Source organism: Hypomesus transpacificus, chromosome 9 (genome assembly GCF_021917145.1).
Source record: "Hypomesus transpacificus isolate Combined female chromosome 9, fHypTra1, whole genome shotgun sequence".
Classification (NCBI taxonomy): domain Eukaryota; kingdom Metazoa; phylum Chordata; class Actinopteri; order Osmeriformes; family Osmeridae; genus Hypomesus; species Hypomesus transpacificus.
In genome coordinates this window covers 16555418-16577175 of record NC_061068.1, presented here as the reverse complement: position 1 = coordinate 16577175, position 21758 = coordinate 16555418, and the positions used below count along the sequence as shown (strand labels likewise).

The 21758-nt window shown below is 45.4% G+C and overlaps 1 protein-coding gene and 1 long non-coding RNA gene across 8 annotated transcripts; one reads left to right on the top strand and one right to left on the bottom strand.

The window, feature by feature from the left end:
• Positions 1-4111: 4111 nt before the first annotated feature.
• LOC124470840 lies at positions 4112-8174 on the top strand. Its single transcript, XR_006956465.1, has 3 exons — positions 4112-4360; positions 4916-5015; positions 5158-8174. It is a non-coding gene; the product is annotated as an uncharacterized LOC124470840 (long non-coding RNA).
• setd5 (SET domain containing 5) lies at positions 8128-21669 on the bottom strand. Of its 7 annotated transcripts, none has more exons than XM_047024990.1 (23): positions 21557-21666; positions 20453-20555; positions 19831-20096; positions 19564-19628; positions 19253-19440; positions 18552-18590; positions 18132-18434; positions 17744-17892; positions 16624-16741; positions 16385-16494; positions 15918-16182; positions 15700-15783; positions 15223-15447; positions 14765-15130; positions 14361-14621; positions 14046-14163; positions 13621-13904; positions 13418-13474; positions 12778-13257; positions 9983-10332; positions 9286-9413; positions 9098-9186; positions 8128-8934 (listed from the first exon to the last, which is right to left on the bottom strand). In XM_047024990.1, exons 1-23 carry the CDS (start codon positions 21625-21627, stop codon positions 8311-8313), a joined length of 4743 nt encoding a protein of 1580 aa, XP_046880946.1. In that variant the 5' UTR covers positions 21628-21666; the 3' UTR covers positions 8128-8310. The 7 variants fall into 7 exon arrangements, with proteins under 7 accessions (XP_046880946.1, XP_046880948.1, XP_046880947.1 ...); XM_047024992.1 differs by having other exon boundaries at positions 17744-17886; XM_047024991.1 differs by having other exon boundaries at positions 19259-19440.
• Between the last annotated feature and the right edge of the window lie 89 nt (positions 21670-21758).

The following is a 21758-nucleotide window of genomic DNA, read 5'->3' as shown; positions in this document are numbered from 1 at the left end:
AGAGAGAGAGAGAGAGAGAGAGAGAGAGAGAGAGAGAGAGAGAGAGAGAGAGAGAGAGAGAGAGGGAGAGGGAAGCAGGATTGACATTAAAAGAGAAGAGTGTGATGGGCTTCATCTGTTTAAGAACCAATGGCCATGATAAAGGGGCGGATATGTGGATATTTAAAAAGTATTACACAAAAGCACAACATATAAAAGAGGGGGTGCAGGGGTCCAGAAACTCTGCAAAACACATTAATGTGAAACATCTCCTGGCACACAACAAAAATCTCTCCACCCCACTGGATTGGTTAGTGTGCACTGGCCCCCACTATTTATAGTACCTTGACAGTTCTCAATACATTTTGGCCCGCTGAGTTGGAGCAAGCCTAGCTGTGGTCTGCACAGCGGCACCAAACAAAACAGATGGGCGCGCCTCCAGTGCACTTGCAAGCTAGTTAACCGAATGGCACAAAAATGAAAGTTGACCTTGAAGGCAAACAATTTAAAGAGAGGTGGGAGACTGAGTTGTACTCCTTTACCAAGTGTTAACAAAAGCCTGTGAGTTTTAGTTGTAAAGATAATTTTTTTTGTGTTCTTTTAGTTTGAACAATTTACTTGATTAGTCAGTGCATTGATTGTTAATCACCGAAAAATAAATGCGAATTACGAAAGTAACAGGCCAACCGCAACCGATCATCTTATTTTGACTCAAGCGTAATAACAACAGGAGTCCAACGTATTAGCCTGTTACATGACGCTCAAAAAACAGTATTTTCACTCAAGTTGTCAATTTGTTTTTGCTTGCATTTACTATTGAACCAGAGAGGTTCCAAAGGGCACAGAGGGGGGGGGGGGGGCTGTGAAGGGCACCGTTGGCTTTCATTTTAGTGCCCACCGCCATCAAGGAGACAGGCCAAGGTATCCTGCTAGACTGGTGTTTATGCCACTCATGCTGAAGGAAAGCAGGAGCCAAGTTTGCTTAACCACAGTGTGGCACAGTATGAATGACATGGGTGCAAAGCTACTTTCTAGGTTTATTGGATGGAAATCTGCAACATTGACTAAATCAAGGTTGTCACCCATGTTAGTGTAACAGGGGTAGTCGCATCAACCGTTAAAGTTGCTTCATCCCAATCTTTCCCCCCACTAGTACTCTAACTTACAAGCCCTCTGACTTACAGGCACAACTACTAACCAGCTACATTTTCACTAGGATGGGTGTACTGTATTTATATGCAATGTAGTATTTTACATTGGTTGTATGGTCATTTGTGACAGGTGCCAAATTCTTGCTTTATTGAATGCAAAGATACAAAGCACCAATCATAACTGATACATTTACATGAACTTGCTACATGAACTCACTTAAACATTAAGCTGTAGGTCTAGGTGGTGCACCTGTGTGGTCTTATCGACCGCTTTCTGACCACTTCAAGGGAGGAGACGTCATCAGGAAATAGCCATGTTTATTTTGAAGGCATAGTTTCAATAATCAAGTCTGCTGAAAGAGGGAGCCAGACGTAGTTCCGACATCACCTGCAATTCATCATTTAGTTGAGTCATCCAGGCTTTGACGCACACAGTGATTCTGGCAGTGGACTGCAGTGGGCCCGAGCTCACCAACTGAGTTGTGGTGAACAGTTGGGTGTGGACCACAGGGGGAGTGTGTGTATGTGTTTATGTGCATGCAGCCTGTGGGAGTGTGTGGTCCATGTGTATGTGTGTACTGTGCCTGTGTGGCCAACATTAATGTGTGAGTGTGTGTTGTGCCTGTGTGGCCTTTGTCAATGTGTGTGTGAGCGGCCCATGTGTAGTCGGCGGTACTGAAATAGTCATATTGAATGTGATCATAATTGTCAAGTGAACAGATTGACAGTTGTATATTCTTCATCTGTGGACAGGCTTGGTTGGTGTGGAATGCAGAATGGGATAAAAGGGGAAAAAAGGAATGACGTGCACAGTTTTGGTGGGATGGGTCGAGCGCTTGAGATGAGTTAGCAAGTGTTTACACTCCACCCTCGGAGTGGCAGCTTTGAAACCTCAGCTCTAAGTCATGTCATTCTGAAACTCAATGCCTCAATGTGTGTGTAGCTTTGGCAGTCGGCTTGGAAAATGTCACCCCTTACCTAAAATGCGCAAATGTGCTCGTTCACACACGCAATAGGGGAAACCGCAACTGGCTCCCACGGGTCACAAAATGTATCTGTGCATGAAAAGTGTTTATACAAATCCGCATATTTTCTGTGCCTTTCCTAAAACACACATGCACAACCCACACTCAAACATATGTCATACACACATACATTCTTGTTTTCTGCCTTGTTATGACATTTTAGCTTCTGTTCATGGAGCAAAATAATTTGATTGATTCACACCCACAATGCACACCAGACAATTTCCACACTATAAAAAAATCACGATCCTTATCAATGTAAATATAATTGCTGCAATATTGTCTTGAGATCAACATGTACAATATGAATCTACCAACAGCCACAGCTAGCTAGTTGTTCTTAAATACTTTATTTAATCTAAATAAAGTTTTCTTGTTTGTAGAGAGGCCACCCGTAAATGAACTATAGGCAAGGGATTAGGCTTAGGTTAACAGTGAGATCCTTATCTTATCTGAGCATGTCATTTAGTTAGCCGGCCACTTCAACGTGCAAGATCTATGCAAAGGAGCCAATGAAGGAAGAGCCATGTGACAGTTGCATGCCTGTGTATGAACCAATGACTGTGGAGACGGGTTTCGTTTAAATGGTTAGGTAGCACAACAAGACAAACTTTGTTCCACCATGGCGTTTGGCCTTTTGTCTCCTTGCGATCCGGCCGCAAGTAATAAACCTTTCTTAACTTCTTCACCGACTGACTGTGCAATACTTGATAAAGATTAATATTTCTAACAAAAGTATCCTAAATTCACATTTAGAAGGAGGGTATAAGGTTGGTATTATTGAGCAAATATATAATATGTCTCTGCTAGGGTGATGGCATAGAGTGGGGTTTGCTGATTTAAAAAGACATCTCACACACATTTTAAGCCCATTGGTGAACAAGCCAAATACTTGTGATCCTGGGTTGGGATTCGGTTTATTTTAAGAGTTAATGGACCCACATTGTTGGAGTAAGTTAGTCCATTTGATTGGCTCTTAGTATTCTACTGTTTGCAAAAACATTAGTCCCACCTTTTTAATGACAGCTATGTCTGAAAAATGTTTAGGAGTCAGAAACTCATTGTTTAATAGGCCTCTCTATAAAAGACTTGAACAGTAGAATCAAAACATTTTTTAGTCAAGATAATTTGGGTACGTCACTGCAGCAGTCAATCCTTCTGAGTTCCCTTTGCAAGTGTGATAGTTATTCCGAACTCAGTCATAGACCTCCATTGCTGTCTATTGCCATGTAAGACTCCAGGGTATTGTTGATTAGGTGTGCTTGAGTGTGTGTGCAAGTGTGTATGTGAATGTGCGTTTGTGTGAAGAAGCCACCCAGCATGCGAACTGTGCCTACCCACTACCGGACACTGAACGCACCCACAGGGTAAAACGCCGGCATGGGACTCAGATGTGGCCCGCATTCCATGGCCTACTGTAGCGTTACCATTCTGGAAACTGCGCTTTGCTCACATAAACCCAAATGACTCAGAAGAAATATTGAAACATTTAATGGAACCTTTTCCTTGCTCTGAGCCCCAGATGGACCAAACCTTTTTGGACCCGTGTGAAAAAAAAACAAATTCAAAATAGAGAAGGTTGTGCCAAGGAGGGGGAGGACCACTTGGCACAGACAAATAAGCCACATAAAAAAAAGAACAAACTGAAAAAGAATTTTTGAAGCACAGAAATGTCTGTTTAGTCCATTTCCTTTAGTCCTTTCACTCACTCACTCACTCACTCACTCTCTCTTCGCTCTCGCTCGCTCTCTCTCTCTCTCTCTCTCTATATATTGTACCTTGGCTGTCAGAGCAGGTGTTGGGCAGCGTATAAAAGCCATCTGGAGAAAGGGTACATAGAGTAGTGAGAATAAAGACTTCTACACACTGACAGGACTCAGATGAACCATCTGGTCTCCGTCCCCCACTGACTGCTGAAGAACCTGTTCGTACACCAGCCCCAGGCACCAACGCTCGCTCTAGAACATACGTCTTCACCCACTCGCCACGGTTAGCGTCTGCCGTACGGAGCTAGCAGAGGAACGCTTCTAGCATTAAGGAATTTCTGCTAAGTGTTTTTTTTCTAGTATAAGGTATTGGACAGAATGGTATATATGAGATGTACGTGCAGACAAGGGATGTCAGTGTGTTTCTGGGCTGTTTGTCTGTCCCTAAGTTTACTGTGGAGCAGTCAGGTGACTCGGGCAGCCATCTACAGACAATCAGGTACAGTAAGATGTCTTGTTTGACCTCCAGATTATGGTTAGTTTAAATTCATCAACTTTATTTATATTCCAGTTTATAAAATCATTTATATTAGATGGACAGGCTTTTTGTGCTGGTTTCATGGGTGTCAGTTTTCATCTGATTCTGAATAGACATAACAGATTGGCTTGAACTGATTTCATGATGCAATCTTAAACATGAGTATATTACTTTTATTAGCCATATCAATTATTTTGGATAAAACAAGTCTGAAATGCACAGACAAAGATGCTTCAATTTCTTCAAGTTTTTAGGTTTTCTATGCACCTATGTGTATTCTTACACACAATAAAGTGTTTTTGTTCGGGTGTCTCTCACTTTGCATTCCACTGTCCTAAATTCACCAGTTTAGTTTAAGATCTCCCTCTAGTGGTCCCCCAAAATAATAGCGAAAATAATAAATTAATAACTAACAAGTAACAAAAGTATAAATAAGCAATCAAATCTAAAGGTTCAATTAGATGTTAGACATACAATTGTATTTAAGCTTATTGACTGTGTTTTCTTTGCCCACAGGTATCTGCATGTACAAAGAGGTTCAGTCCCAGCCTGGTCAAACATTCTACAGAGGGTGTGACAAGTGCTTCTGCCATGAAACTGGCTACACCTGCCTCTCGTAAGTATCATTATACTAAACATAACAGGCACCAGGGCCCACTCAATTCACTTACAATATTTAATGTTGGTAAAATGTCCTAATTTAAATGCATTAAATGCATTAAATAAAACACATTTTACTTTTCTGGCTGCTTTCCCAGCCCAATGAAGCCTACCTCATGGCCAAGAAAGTGCAAAAGGATTCCAACAGCATGTGGCTACAATGTTGTCTATAAGGAGTATCCAGAGGTGGAGTGTCGAGCCTACAGCTGGATTTGGTGACGGGAATGACACTGCAGCAACCCCGCTATCCGAAATAACACTAATTTTGCAGTGGATGTCAAAGGAGCTTGTTCTAAATTGAGTGTTTTTAATCTAAATTGTTTTTGTATGGAAGACCAACGTGATAACAAATCAAATAACAAATCAATGTAACACATTTTGTTTTTCACAACATTACCAATTGTTATATCCCATGGCCTATTTATTCATAGTTTGATGGTGACTTTTAACATATTATCAAATATTAATTGAAGATGTCTTCCTTTTTGAGTACTTTGGTTCTCAATGTATTTGGAGAAGACCACTGTAGAACAGTCTCAACCCTTGCTAAGTTTCCTATTCATGTTTCCTCACCTGAGATGTGCACTCTGACAGTTCACTATCCAACTGAAGCAACTGAACATTTAGCTACATGTGGATTTCATAGTAATTTTTAGGCCTTTTGATCCACAAATGATGTCAATACCATTTGACCTCAACGAAGCAATAAAAGAAGGCCTGGTCGCTTTTAACATTACAGTGCAGTGTAACAGTACACTGTGGCTTTGGTCCAATGGTAATTCTCTAAAAGGAGTTCAGCCTTCTCTGTGACACAAGCGGGTGGTATCACAGAACGCTAGTTTTCCAGAGTTGGAAGATGGAGCCCAACATTCTCTCACCCACTTACATGCAGCTTTGAAAAATCGTACTTGTGTAAGTCTGTACAGCTATGGCACAAAATGCTGCAACTTTTGTGCTTCAATTTACTTTGTATTTTTTATATTTTCTTCATAAAGTATTTGAAATGAAACAACAGTGGTAGTGTGAACCTGATTGAACTGAAATCTGTTTAAAACAACAAAATGGCGATAAGGAGGTCTACATGCAGTGATTTGTCCACAAATGAAAACTCAAAACTACAGTTTTCAAAATACATTGCCATCATGAGTATTTTATTATCAAAATGGATTACATCTGTTCTGAGTTTTATCTTTTGGGGGGGGGGGGGGGGGGTCCAAATTGTTTCTACTATGCTCTGTAAAAAAACTGAACAGAATCAACAAAGAAAATTTAATGTCATCAAAATAAAAAACTAAAAAAAAGCATATGCAACATCTAGTTTTGCATGGACTCCAAGGATGAGCAAAACCAGACCCTCTGAACAGATTTGAACATTAGATCCCAACCACCAGTCAGTTGGTCAATCAGACCCAAAAAAGAAATATCATGCGGCAAATGAAGTGTACTATATTTCTTCTTACATGTTTATAACACATCTTTTTTTTATACAAGTACTTTTGGTTGTACATATGGTTGTTTTTGTTGAGCCAAGTTTTATTTGTTTAATTAAGGTGCTGGTAAATTTGGGTCATAAATTCCTCTTGAAGTCCTCTGTTAAACATTCATGTAACAAGTGAGTACCCTTATGTCGATGGTTGGTGGAAGAGGGTTGGCAGGGGGCCAGACAAGTGTCCTGTTGGCTAAAAACAGTGAGTGCCTCTGTCCCCAGCCTTTATGCTCTCCCTTTGTTGTTTCCTAGGATGACAGACATACACTCCTCACTGCCAAATGGTAGGGTCCAAAATTAATTTGTAAATTAGGTCCACTTTTCCATGTTTCATTGCCAGGAGAATCTCCGTCTCCCAGTGCATACACAATGTCATTTACGTTGTCTAAAAGTTCCACTGCAGTGGTCATGGCACATGACTGTAATTATTCTCTCTTGATTCGTGATGACCCTTATAAAAAATGAGGGTACAGCATTCTGTGAAAAGGGAAAGTTCTCAAAGCAGCACTTGGATAAAAAGAAAACAAACAAGGAGAACACAGCAGCTTTTTCTTTTTTATATATACTGTCCAAACCATCCTGCCCGTCTCCCCCCTATCCTGTACTCTTAGGTGGCATACGGAATGCAAGGATTGGTCAGAAGAAGAGAAAAATATATATCTTCTCAATACATTTTCCAATAAAATGTTATCCTAAGGATTCAAATAGAAGACCCATCAAGAGTAAGGACAATTAAATCATATTCTGCTTCTTAGCGCCATTTTCCCCTGCATTCCAGCACAATAATAGGTCTGTACTTTTACAATGATGACACGGGAAGAAAAAAAATCTAAATCTCACGTAAAGTTCGTTCTAAATGCTCATGAAGAGCGTAACTGGATTGCAAATAAAATCATATATATTTATTTTTTCAAAACATGACTGTCTGCAGCACCATGAATTACAAGACCTGTACGTCTCAAGTACAATATAGTAAATCTACTATGAAGTAGTACTAGGCAAAATAAAAACTGAAAAAAGGAGGGACAGTGTGTAAAAAAAAAAGAACAAAAAGGGGAAAACAAAGAAATTATTGAGAGATAAAAGTTAAATACAGGTAAAGAATCTTCGATAATTGGCTACATTTGAAAGGTAGCTGGAAATCATATGGAATGAACTAATTATGGTACTCTTGGACTCCCGAGCCCTAAGATGCATCTTTATAACGGATGATAAACACATAAGCTCTAGCTCGTATTTGTTTCCCCTTTCCAACTGAAACACTTATACTGCAGGACAGACCTGGCTGTTTGCCAAATCAAAAAAACTGACAGAAACACAAATCAGCTTGAGAATTTGTCAAACCAGGTACCAAAACAACAGGTACACTTCTTTTTTTCCTTAAACTTTATACAGATACTTAGTCAACGTTACTTGTTGCCTGTTTACAGTCCGTACAGAGCAGGAAAACCAAGGGCAATTTCAAATGACACATGATTTCTTTAATAATAATAAAAAAAAAACGTTTACATTGCTTTATCCATTGATTCACTGTTGTCAAATGTCAAAGTCCTTGATTTTTTATGTGCAGAATGCAGTAATTCCTTTTTGGAGAAAAAAAAAAAGAACAGAGAAAAAAAAGAAAAGAAATCCATACCAGAAGTTCTTTAGCTCCCATTAGGTCTGTACATTTCCCCTGCCAAACTCTTTCATACTTGGTCCTCCACAGGTTTTATAGAGGAGGTACAGGACTTCTCGCACACATTCACACAAGCACAGATACACACTAAAAGCTTCCTGACTGTGTCCTTACTCCCGACCCCTGTATAGGAGGGTGCTGAAACTGACTGAGGGCCGGCCCGCGCTGCGGGTAGTGTTGGCCTCCAGAGGCTTGGAGAAGTCTGGATCCCACCTGCAACCCTGCCTGTCCAGGGCTGCCTGGTTTCAGGCTCCGTGGTGCCTGCTGCTGCTGGTTCAGTCTAGAGGCATGGGTCGCTTGGACCCCCACAGAAGCAGCCGCACCCAAGTCAGTTTTAGGGAGCCCATGAGCCCTGGAACCAGGGGTAGGAGACAGCCCACTGCTCAAGAGGCTGGCTTTCAGGTGGCTCCCGCTGTATCTATTGGACACATCCATGTTGCTGCTGCTGCTTTGCTGATGGAGAGCACCCCCTGGTGTCCTGGAGGTCCCACATTGGGCTGAGTCTGCAGAGGTGGTCTGGTTGGGGTAGGAGGAAGGGGGGTTGTGGGGCTGCTGGGAGGGGTCAATGTGGGAGGACAGGCGGGAGTAGAAGCCCTGTCCAGAAAGAGGTGCAGCCGAGGGACTGTAGGAGCCACGGAATGGAGAGGATGCCGTGCTGATCTGCAGGAGCACCGGACTGTCTGTCTGATGATGGCTTTCCGACGAGGAGGGCTGCAACCCGATAAAACAGGTACAAATGAAAATAGGACACTGACCGATTTGTATCCTTGTAAACACTGTATACTCATATATATCTCATATACGCAATATACAAAATTATTGTATCTGTCCACAACGGTATCTGATATATCTGATACTTGCAGGTGACACTTGCCTGATGTGTGTAGACAGATGGGCTGTATCTATGTGGACTCTTCATAGGAGAGGCCATGCCCATGGTCTGTAGCTCATACCTATCTGCATCTGGAATTTTGAAAGAAGCAAAAAGGGAAAATAAATAAACAAAAAACAAACAAACAAAAAACTAACAGGATTGGTGTGACAGTCGTGACCAAGCTGTACCAGGGTCCTTGTCTGCGTCTGCGCCGCCTAGTCTCTTGGCTGTGCGCTCCATCTTGAGCCCCCCTCGAAGGACTCGCTCCAGCACTCCGTGGTTCTCTCTCAGGCGCTCCACACTGGTGGGCACCATCCTGTGGTCAGAGGAAGGGCAGCCCCACATGGTTACATTGGTCAAGTAGGAGGGAAAAGGCACTATAATCCCAATCTTCAGTAAGACTTTACAGTAAGACTTTATTTATATAGCACATTTCATACAAGAATTGTAGCTCAAGGTGCTTTACATAAAATCAATAAAAATAAAACAATAAAAACAATAATACAAGTGATAAAAGTAATAATTCAAATAGCAACAATAATATAACTAATAAAAGTAGTAAAAGAAAAGAAAATTCAGAAAATAAAAACCAAAATAAGAATGAATGGTACACAAGGTCCCGTTTTTTCAGAAAGAGCCACATTTACAATGTGTGGACCCGGCGCACACACACGCACGCACACACACACACAAAAAAAAAAAACTTCCTGAGTATAATCTGGGTGGGGTGGAGATACCAACCTAGCAAAACAGCATGCGATAAAAATATTCCCAACTCCACTCCCATTCTATATATTTCATAGCTAATTATGTTATATTGCCAAGATGGGAATGAGGACGCAAAACAGTGGCATACATATAAGAAAAAAACAGGGGTGTGTTTACCAGTGGCTGTTGCCCTGATGCTGCTGGCCTGAGGCTTGGGAGGAGTTCTGATGGTGATCCGGTGGGGGGCTGACCTCCTCGATCTGGGCGATGGAAGAGGAGGGGTGGGCGGGGGAGGAGAAGGAGCTGTGTGGGGAGGAGGAGGAGGAGGTCGGGGGCTGCAGGTGTGGGTGGTGGTGTTGGGAGTGGTGGTGGTGGTGGGGGGGGCGAGAGATCATCCCTGGGGACTCAGCCCTGCCGGGGCCCATGGAGCCGGGCCGGGTGGGGGTACCCAGGTTGCTGCCACCCCCGCCTGGCTCCGAGTCCCGGCCACTCCCCTGCTTCCTCTTGCGATACTCAAGCAGAGACACCTGGGGGGAAAGGAGCTCTGTCGTCATTTTTTGTTTCCGGTAGGTGCGTTTTAACGATGAGGTCGTGAAAAACTAAAAAACCTGCCTCAAAAAGGTTGCAACGTCAGCTGTCGTATGGTATGGCGAAATGTGTGGACAACATGCATCCAAATCCGGCATTTCTATTCACCTCGAAAGCACGTTCAATTAGTCTATCTACTATCTGACCAGACTTCAAAAGACTCTAAATCTAACCTAAAGAAGATCTTGCTTTGTCTTTTAATGATATGCAGGATCTAAACATGGATGGACAATTACTTAATGGAGGACAAAAATGCAATGCAACAACAAAATAGAAATAAACAGAGAAAGAAGGAAGTACAATGAGAAGCAATCCAAAGTAGTTCTCTCATATCAAGAGAAAACTAAACAGGGTTACTTATGCACATGAATCATCTTCATGGTCAATCATATTGCGGCGCGGTCATACTGGTATATGAGAGAGCGCACACACAGCATTATCACCTTTCAGTTCTTGTTAGTAACTCAATTAAATGTTGGAAAAGAAAACACTACAGGCAACCTTTCATTATCATCACCATGATCATTCCCATTAGCAATACATGAAGCATCACAACATAACAGCAACCATTAAAAAGAGACAGAAACAAAATGGTAACAAATGGCCAACTTCAAAAGTGAAAATTCACAACCACAGAGCTCACACCCACACATATATATGCACAGATCCAACAGAGAGAAACTGAGAGAAAGAGCGGACCAGCGAAAATGTCATCATGGCACAGGCAGGTTTGAAGAAGGGTGCGGGGAGAAAGGAGAAAATGAGGAATCAATGGAGGGCAGGCTGACGGGGGGGGGGGGGGGTGGATGAGTAGTTGAAGAAACAGAAAAAGTAGCGGATGCCAGCTGACATCTGAGAAAACTGGTTGTGGTAAACTTGGCTTCCTCCAACTATTTGTTGCTGAGCATTGAGGGTATGGGATTACCTGCTCATTTTGGAGGTGAAGGGTTATCTAATTCAATCTAACGGATGGCCTGTATCTGTAAGCCTCTGGATAACCTAGAGGCAAAAGGAAGATTTGGGATGTGCATAGGGTGGTGGGGGAGGCGGGGATGGATGGACTCTGAGACAAACCCAGGTAGGCTGAACCCCGCATGAGCGTCAATGAGGCTGCTTGCAGTGCGCCCTAGCTGCGTTCAAACCAGAGGGTCAGACAACTCATGTGATGACGCGTTCGCGTTTGAACGCTGCATTTAGGACGGAATGACATCAAATGGCCCATGGTTGAGTGAATACATTTGAACATGTGGGATTTGGTTTCTGGGGGGAAGGGGTAGGAAGAGTTGGTTGTATGTATGCAGATGCACAAAAAATGTTTTTTTTTAAAATAATAATAAAACCAAAAAACAACCAACAATACTGACATGCACACTTCTAAGACTGGTAGTCATAAGGGGAAAAAATATTCACCATATTTTGTACTGGCTTGTATTCACTCCTTACTGCTAAAGCCTGGTAATCTGGCTTGTCTGTCAGCAGACTAATGGTGTGCAGGCTGGCTCTCTGCATTGGGAAAAACAGTGGAAGAAAGATTTGGCAAAGGTTTCAAGGAGCAAGGGGGGGGGGGAGCAGGGAGAGTGAGGAAAGGGAGGAGATTGGAATTTTGGGACAGGGGTGAAATCTAACAGAAGAACACAAAATTGTTGGGGCCAGAGATAAAGCAGGGGAAGAGACAGAATCCACACAGAAGCGATAAAAAGGTGAAAATCGGTTCAGTTGTCACTCACACGCACGCGCACGCACACGCACACGCACACACACAAAACAATTTTATCTTGTTCCAAACTTTAAGTTTGATTGATTATTATCTGCCCATTTTGTTCAGTTTTGTCAACATTGACTTAAGTAAGGCAAATTGCCATATCTAACACTAAGGCGGTGAGAAGTTGTTGTTGAAAAAGTACCATGTGTATAGATATAGAGCATTAGCCTTTCAGCGAAGCATAGTGCACTCTCATCATCCTCTCACCTACATGTTTAACAATTGTTATGCTGCATGATGCCTTCTACCATACCGCTGTGCATGTTCTTAAAGATCCCATGACATGCTGATTTTGGGATGCCTCTTTATAGGCCTTAGTGCTCCCCTAATACTATATCTAAAGTCTCTTTCCCAAAATTCAGCCTTGGTGCAGAATTACAGCCGCACATTTTCTCAAACGCGGAGAAGAATACCCAGGGTTAACACCTATCAACATTTCCAGCCACTGGGCGACCAAAAGCAGGCTAGGGGAACTCATTAATGTTAAATAATTTCCTAAAGTGAACATTTCATGTCATGGGACCTTTAAACATTTAACTTGGGAAAAAGTTATCTCATAGAACTTGATTGGCAGTGCCACTCTGACAGTACTGATTACAACAACCCACAATGGTCAACTTACCTTCTTTTTCTGTGGTGGGTTGCTGGTGTGGGGCGGTGTGTCGCTGTCCGGGTACCCTCCTCCGTAATTCGGCTCGCCATAGGGCGACATGGAGCCAAGCCCCGCCTCCACTGGGAGGCCTTGCCCACCCACGGTGCCGTAGAACGACTCGGCGGGGGAGAAGCTGCCTTCCGACTGGGATAGGCGTCTGTCGGTGGTGGGGTTGCCCAGGTTGGCGTTGAGGGGTGAGCAAGTATAGATCAGGTTGAACTCTGTCCTGAACGCCTGCTCTCGGCTCGGCCCAGCGTCGGGGGGCGTGGCCTGTGTGGGGGTGTGAGAGCCCTCTTCTACAGAGGCGGGTTCCTGCGACTCAGGGGGCGCGGCCCCCCCCAAGAGGGGAAAGTCATCGGGGCCAAGGGGCACGGGGCTCTCCATGCAGGAGGAGAGAGAGAGGTCCGGGAACTGGGGGCGGCCCAGATCAAAGTCTGTCCTTAGGCATGGCTGCAGGCAGGAAGAAGAGAACAAAATAGAAGGGAACACATATGGTTAGCAAAACTCTAATCAAGGACTCAAGAACGAGAGAGACAGAAGGCAGAGAGAGAGAGACAGAGAGAGACAGAGAGAGACAGAGAGAGACAGAGAGAGACAGAGAGAGACCTACCTCTGGAGAGATGGACTCTGGCCTGTGTAGAGGAGAGGCCTCTGGGGACGATATGTTCTGGAGAGTGGAGCAGCAGGACAAATAAAGTACGGTCAGAGACAGGGTAAACACACTTCAAACGGTCGTGTCACCACGCGACTCCAGCAAACAGCCAACTACACATGTTCGTCTCCTGTGAGCGATGTGTCTTCGTGTGTCCTTACCTCAAACTGCAGCGGGGTGTTGCAGCGGCTGGTGGGCAGCGAGGGCAGGGGGGAGCAGGCCAGGCTGTTGGGTCGATGCATCCCCCCCTCCTCCTCGTCCCCAGGGTAGTGGTGGTGGTGAGGGTGCATGCCCAGGAGCAGGGCGGCGCACGATGCGCTCAGCAGCGGGTCCGAAGGCGGGGGCGGCGTGACCGGTGACAGAGGCGGCAGGAGGTGCTCGCTGGGTGTGGCCGAAGCCTCTGAGGCGTACTTTGCCCTCCGTTTCTTGATGGGCGCCGCCAGTTCTGCACGGGAGAGAGACGCGAGACAGTTACCCCCCAATGATGATTCCAAAAGGTTCGATTGTTTGGAACAACGACACGCCGCGACGGAAACGAGAAAGTCAACAACAGAATGTACACTACGTGTATATGATATGGAAGTACCGGTGGAGGGAGGGTTAGGGGTGGAGCTGCTGCTGTTGCTCTGGTGGGAGGAGGTGGACTCTGTGCCGTCCTCCAAGCTAGCCGAGCAGCTCTCATCCTGGGCCTGCTGGATCCATCTCTGAGGGGGCACAATGAGGCGGTTCAGAGAAAAACAACAAAGACACCACTCACTAAAACATACAAAAACTAGACTGGTTTCAGTTGGGCTGAACCACACATTACCTGAACGTCCTTAGCTATCAAAGCCTTCACACAGAAACACAAACGCACACCGAACTGCATTCCTACACTCTCCGCTCCCAACACACACAGTACCTTCTTGTAGCAGCCATAGGTGCCGTCCAGTTTGAGGGGCCGTGGGCGGTGGCGCTCCGGGTTGAAGGGGGAGCCAAAGCGGACGTAGTGTTTGGGTGCCGTGCAGATGAGCGGCGGCTGGGACAGCCCGGGCAGCATGTTGAGGGTGGTGGCCAGCACCGTCGGGTCGCTGGTGATGCGCAGAGGGCGTTCCGCCACCCCAGGAGCCTCCTGGGACGCCTTGTCGGGGACCTTGTCGTTGAGCCACTCAGTCACCAAGTACTAGCAGGGTAAGGAAAGGAGGCCGCCGTTATAGATGGGAAGTTTACCTTCCAGCATTCAAGACTAAGAGTATCATAAACTATTTGCAACAGCTTTGACTGTTTGACAAAAGGTCAACTCAACACCTACACCTTCCAACTCACCTTCTTGGTCTTGGGGTAGCGCAGGTTGCCCTTGTTCAGAGTGGAGCTGAGGTCTCCGTCCAGAGTGTGTCCGGCGGTCGCACCGGCGTCCCCTGGGCCAGGCTCTGCCCCGACCGGGCCCTGAGGCCCCTCCTCGGCCGCCCCGCCCCCCTGCTCGGCCGCGGCCTGCTGCTGGGCGAGGGCCTGCCTCTGGCGGCGGGCGCGCTGCGACGAGCTGGAGCGGTAGCGCGAGATGCGGCTCTTGGGGCGGGGCTTGGTGGAGCGGGAAGGGGGTGGCTTCGAGGGAGCAGGGAGATTGGGAGCGCCGGCAGAGGAGGAGGAGACTGGCGTCGACGCTGGGGTCTTTTCAAGCTCAACTGTCGGTTCCTGTGGGGAGAGTTTGAGTTACACTTTTAGTAAAGCAGAAACTCTAACTAAACTAAGACGAGGAAAAAAAGATGACAACAATCCCAACTCACAGAGACATAGGTGGTGCGGCGCGTGCTGACCCCCGTCCCCGTGCTGTGAGGCGCAGGGTTGCCCCCTGAGGGGTTCACTGCCCCCTCCTCAAATGGAGAGCCCTCCTGCTTTGCCTCTTCCGCTCCTCCTCCTGTGGAGGCACCACCCAGGGTCGCCCTCCGCTTCCTCTTGTCGAGGTTCTCGAACACATGCATGATGGCCTCCGCCTTGCGCTCCTCGCGGGTCTGCCGAGACAAAAGGGATGGACAATTAACGGATGAACAATTTAGCATTTTCCCAACAGATCAAATTTTTACTACCAATTTAGATAGATAGAAATTGAAATTAAGCAACAAATATGTATTGAATGAATAAACAGATATACTCAAAGATATGACATTTGCACCATATGGGTATTTTGATCCATGATCAATTGAATACATTGTTTAATTGAGTCCTTTAGAATGTATTGTGTTTATATATAGTGTGGTACGTACTCGTCGGCTGGACATAAGTAGGCCGTTTTCGTCCAGCTCTCCTTCCAGCCCTTCTTCCTGTTTCACCCCATCTACAATGCCCTCCTGAACACCAACAGACAGGAACAAAGAAAACGAAAGATCGAATGTTGACAAGTAAAATATCCACCTCTAACTGTTCCTTAAGGCTGACCCGGTTATGTGTGTACAACAGCCATGCTAGTGACACACACACACACCTCTGGATCGCTGCCTCCTCGCAGCTCCTGAGCCTCTCCCGTCTCCTCCGGGGGCAGGTTGCTGTCGTCCGATGTGGCCCCGGGCCCCACGCCGCCCTCCATCTCTTTCCTCCGCGCCTTCCGCCGCCGAGTCTCCGCCCCCGCCAGGGAGGCCGGAGGGGGCGGGGCAGGGGGGAACAGGAGGTTCTCACGGGGGCTCAGGTTGTGCTTCTGCACAGGGCAGTTTTGGTTGCCCTTTTGGCAGGCGCAGTCTACCTTGTAGTTACTGTAAGTTGGGAAGAAGAGGGGATATTGTGTTTGGCACATCCACACATCCTACTGCTACAAAGTGGAAAACTATAAATGAACTTTTAATAATTAACTATTATGTACATGTATTTTACATATCCACAAGACATTATGTAATGGATAATGAGTATACAAATTAAATTCAGTGGGGGCAAAAAATATATATCTTAGTGACTAACCAGCTATTGAACTCGTAGTCAAAGCCGATAGTGACCTCCGCGTCTTTGGTGATCTGAGTAACAGCATAGATACACAAGTGGATCATGCCCTCTGCGATCATGTGACGCACCTACAGGACCGAAAGCAGACAGATTTGTTTATGGTGATTCCCAAACCATTCATGTAGGTATGAGAACATTTGTCGTGGAACTAAACTCTTCTATCAATAATATTATTTGTCAGTTCCAAGATGGCTGACCTCGGCATTGGGTGTACAGGACCTCCTGATGAAGCGAGCGTCGTTTCCAAATGTCCGTGCATCAACGCACATCTCTACCTCGTTGAACTTGGAGTAGAAGAGAATGAAAGGGTAAGGCCTATGAGAAAGACAAAGAAGGGTTGGTTATAGTCATAGTGGCATCTACCTGAGCATTACTGAATTAAAATAATTAAATGCTGACTCGACTCAGGTCACTCACGGGCATATTCTCATGGTTACCAAACTATCCTGATTCAATTCAGTGAATTTACGGTTCTTCATTTGTTACTTTTTAGTCGTACCTTTCAGGGAATTTACACTTTTGGGATATAGTGGTTTTGAGACCAGTTGAAGAACCAGATATTGTTCTAAAACATTTTTTAATTGATTTACTCTCTACTATTTATTCTGTACAGTCTATTGTAACTTGTAACTCAACATGGCTGAGTCCAGATCGAAGAGAGCAAAGCTGGCAGCAAATTGTTTTTGGGAAATGTCAAAATGCTCATCCAAACAACATCACTGCACTCCATTGGACCATAAAAAAGACACCAGCTAAATATGAGCTTTACAGAGTGCCCAGTTCTTGAGATAATCATGGTAAACTCGCTGCCCTAAAATCCCATTCAAAATACAGATATACGGATACACATGCACACACAAAGAGTCCTGGAATTAATAGAGAGATTATTCCAGTTTAAATGCACACACAGAACAGGAACTATTGAGTCAATATGAATCATTCGGTCAATTTGAATAAGTTTTGGATTCGTTTTCGGGACCCCTTACAAAATCTTTTAACTTGTAGGTCTTTCGTCTGAGCAGTATGAAACTTTGCACACTCCCTGTTGTCATTTATTGGGGAAAAGGTCATCAAAAGTCTAAGATCTCTCTATATTGGATTGTTCCTTCTTTTGTGCTTAACTTCTACAACTGCTGTGAACATTTGTGATTTTTTCCTTTCAACCTGAATCAACTATATGCACTTCAGCACCTGTTGATGTAATTTTAGTCAGAAATTCCCATTTAGGCACCCTGTTGCATCAAATGAAATACAAATATTTGCCGAAGAGATCAGAGGCTCTAGAGTTGCAGTTGTGGCAACTAAGTTGCATCTTACTTTTTAAAGAAGTGTCCGTTGACCTCAAATTGCTGTTTGAGCATGACCTTGCCCCGGTACTCGATAATGAGTGTGTCTGGCTGCAAGTCCTTGGAGGCCCGCAAAATCTTCCTGTGTTTCTGCACGCGTGTCACCCGCCCCAGCTGTAACTTGTATGAAGATGTGTAAACAGGTTATTATCTCAAACTCAAAATGGGGAAGTTGTCATTGTAATCAATGTCATGGAATTTTTATATTTATTTGACTAAAGTTTTCCCACAACTCTTACAAAACCTTTTAAGGTTTAGAACAATTTCGAGGTTTAGAAAAATAAAAATAGTTGTAAGTGAAAAACATACAATCCTACAATCCCAAACATAGACAAAACACACAAACAATACACACACACCTGCATCTGAGAGCCCAACACAGTGTTGTTACATGCCAGCTCCGTACGGTTGATGGTGTCCATCATGTCCGCCGACGCTCTGACCTGCCCCTGTGGCGACCGCGTCACAGACTCGTTCTCTGCTCCAGCGGTGGCGTTTGTGACCGTGGTGTTGGCGGCGCGGTGCAGCTGGAGCAGAGTCTGGACATCGGCGCTGTACTGGTTGGCCAGGGCCTCCTCGTACTGGTCTGTCCACTGGCGGATCTTAGACTCCCAGCCCTCGGCCGTGTTCTCGTCAACCTGGCTGGCCTCTGTCGTAGAGTTCTGGGGGGGGGGGGGGGGGGGAGTGAAATGCAGGTTTACCATTTGCAGACAGAAAAGCTTTGACATAAAGTGTGACTGGGATTTGTGAACACATTTCTGTCAGAACTACTACCCTACCTTCATCCTCATGGACTTCCTTGAACCCTCCCTAAAGGCCTGTGGAAAACACCCCCCCCAAAAAAGTATGTTAAAAAATATAAAAAGATTAAGAAAAACATCAAATTCAATAGGATTGAAATGTTAGCTACAGAGTGAATATCATTCTCCTAAAAATCTCTCAAATCTTATATTTTCTACTCATTTTAACTGAGAAGCAATAATCTAGACCGACAAGCTATGGGTGCATATTTTAGCATGCTAAGCCTTTTTCCTTTGGCCACTGGCGGTATGCTTAGCACTTTCTGTATGGAACACTCTTGGTCGTTTTCAACACCGCAAGATTTAGCACACTGGGTGGTTTTCAACTAGCTCCACATTTAGGCCCAGTTAGCGCCGTCATTCCTGCTGTATCTGGCACCATTTGCCCAACCCAGTGTTAAGCACACTCGGCAATGTCTCCAGGAAGTACACTAAGCATGCAGCAAAGTCTTACCACCTACCTAGAAGTGCATTAGACTTGGTAACAGTTTGTTTAGCTGTTGTAGGTCACTTAGTGATAGCTTAGATGCCAGAACAGCATTATAGCAATGTGTCTTTTTTACATTTGGACTTTTTCGACCATCTTTACAGTCGTTTTGAAGCTGTTAGCAATAAACCTGGCTAACTACCCCGTATTTCTTTAGCGCCCCCTAGAGCTCCACCCGCCTAACGACCCCTACCTTCACCTTCTTGCCCTTGGGTGCTCCCCTAGCCTTCTCTGTACTCTTCTTCCTCTTCTTGGACTTGTTCCTCTTGACGCGGTTGACAGTGAGGGTGATGCTGGTGGGTGTGTGCTGGGTGGCTGTGTAGGACACCGTGGCGGGGGACACCTCCTCGTCGCCACTCTCTGTGGCGCTGCTCTCACCCACTGGAGGGGGGGGAAAAGATGATCAGCTTCGGCTTAGCTACGGCGCTACATCATCTTGAATTCTGAGTGTGTCCTCTGATACACGCTTGGGTTCTGCCGTTTGATGCTCATCTGTGACCGTACCTGATACATTTTCAGGTTTCCTGCGCTGGCCCTCGACACCTTTTCGTCTGTCCAAACCCCTGAAACTATCAAGACAAGGCTACACGTCAGCTAACAGCATAATAACTGGCTGCTAAAATACACTCAACACGATATTGTCAGATACACAAAACGCACTTTTAATACAAAATAGTCATTACATTTATTGCGTATGACATCAAATCTCTTGCATGTGGACACTACTAAACAAAAAGACAAACGCAAGTTCAAAAATGGCCACATGTTCACCTGCAGCTCTCGCACTTGATGAGGAAGCCATCCTGCGTCAGGCTGCAGTGGCACCAGCTTGCCACGCCGCCATCCTCCTCCGAGGAACTGTCGCTGTCGGCCGAGTTCTCCTCGTCGTGGTTGGGGTGGTAGCGTGGGCCGCGGGCCACACCGTTGAGCTCCACCCGGGGGATGATGGTTTGAGAGAGCGGGGAGGCGGGTGGGGTGGGGGGAGGGGGCGCGCCATAGTTGTGATCCTGACAACACACAACGGAAGACTGTTGCATCTTCAAACAACGGGTGTTCAGGCAACAAAAAGAAAAAAGGGAAACGGAAAATGGAGACGAGTGAAAATGAGGACAAAAAAAGGTACCGTGAAACAACACAGCTGTTAACTGGAATAACGGAAGGCGTGGCATTATTCGTCATTACTAATTTTTGTTTTATATTTCACTGAATTCCCTTGCTTCTGTTTGTTCACTACATGAAGCTTGGAATGGTATTGGCAACTACATGGATAAATGCACACATTTACGGTCGACAAAACGTATCAATAAGTATTTCAAAATGAAAACCTACTGAATGCATGGGTGATACTGAGGTACAACAGAAAGTGCAGTAGAAGAACAGGTTGTGTACTCACAGCATATGGTAGTCCCCGATACCCATGACTTTGTGCACTCCCACAACTATGATTGGAGTAGGTTTTCTCGTTCACGGCAGGGCTTGCTTCCACGGACTCAGGGCTGAGTCACAAAAGAGACATCAAGTTTGTGAGAAGCACAGAAAAAGACATGCCAACTGTTAGAAGTAGTCCTTAAGCTGACCTAAATGTGAACAGAAAATAAGACCCAGAATCCAAATGAACAGTAGGTGGCACCATAGACCAAACTAGGAGCACAGAAGACGCAGGGGAGCATGGGAGGGTTGCAATTCAGGAAAGGGAATGTTAGCCGCCATGATGTTATGCAACTCGCGCTGCCCTTTTTGCAGAGGTTTTGACAAGTTATGACCCACGTCTTTAGCTAACAAACTCAGTCCTGCGCAAAGCGAGATGCGTTGAAATGTCAAACGGTCCGGACACAATGTTAGGTCCGAGGTCTAGATATCATAAATGTCAGCATGTCTTATTTTTCTCACGAGAATTGCCCCCACCCCTACCCAGAGAACTTGATTTCTAAGAAATATGGCAGACGCGGAAGGAAGGATAGGAGGTGGTGGGGGGAGGGCACCCAAAGTAGCAGCATTCCTCAGAGCCCCAGTCATGTCGTCAGGCTAAGGTTACCTATGGTACAATTGATAGACCTTTGTTACCCTGTGCTGCGTTGTGGTTGGCTACTTCCTTGTTGACTGTTCAGCCATTACAGGACTCAAAAGGAGTGCTCCTTGCTTCCTAGTCTTGAGGTTTGCACTATTCTGTCTGCTATGGGAAAGATTAGGACTTTAAGTTTGAGAACATAAACCCTTGTTATTAATTACCCTGTTTCAGGGAGGCAATGGAAGGATATTCAGAAAGTGCTGAAACTTTGGCCTACACTCAAATGGGGAATGGTTTCTTAACAAATTCCCTGCCCCACCATCACGCAATATTCCTCGACTCATTGGGTCTTGCTTGTGGCCTCAGTCAACTGTCTGGGGATGTGCAGAAAATAACTACTAACTAAATAAGACGAACCGCAGGTCAAATTGTTAAAACACGACCCCAATCACCCGACTGTAAAGCCATGTTTGATGGAACGCTACTCACTCTGATCCAGCAGCCATATCTGAGTAAGACGTTTCTGGTGTGGTGACTCCCAGTGCGATTACTATGCTCATGACGTCCAGCCACAGCAGAGCATGAGAGGGGGGGGGGGGGGGGGGGGGGGGGGGGGGGGGGGAGAGAAGGGAAGGGAAAAAAGGGTAGGAGGAGAGGAAAGGGGGAGGGAAGGGAGGGGAGGGGAATGGGG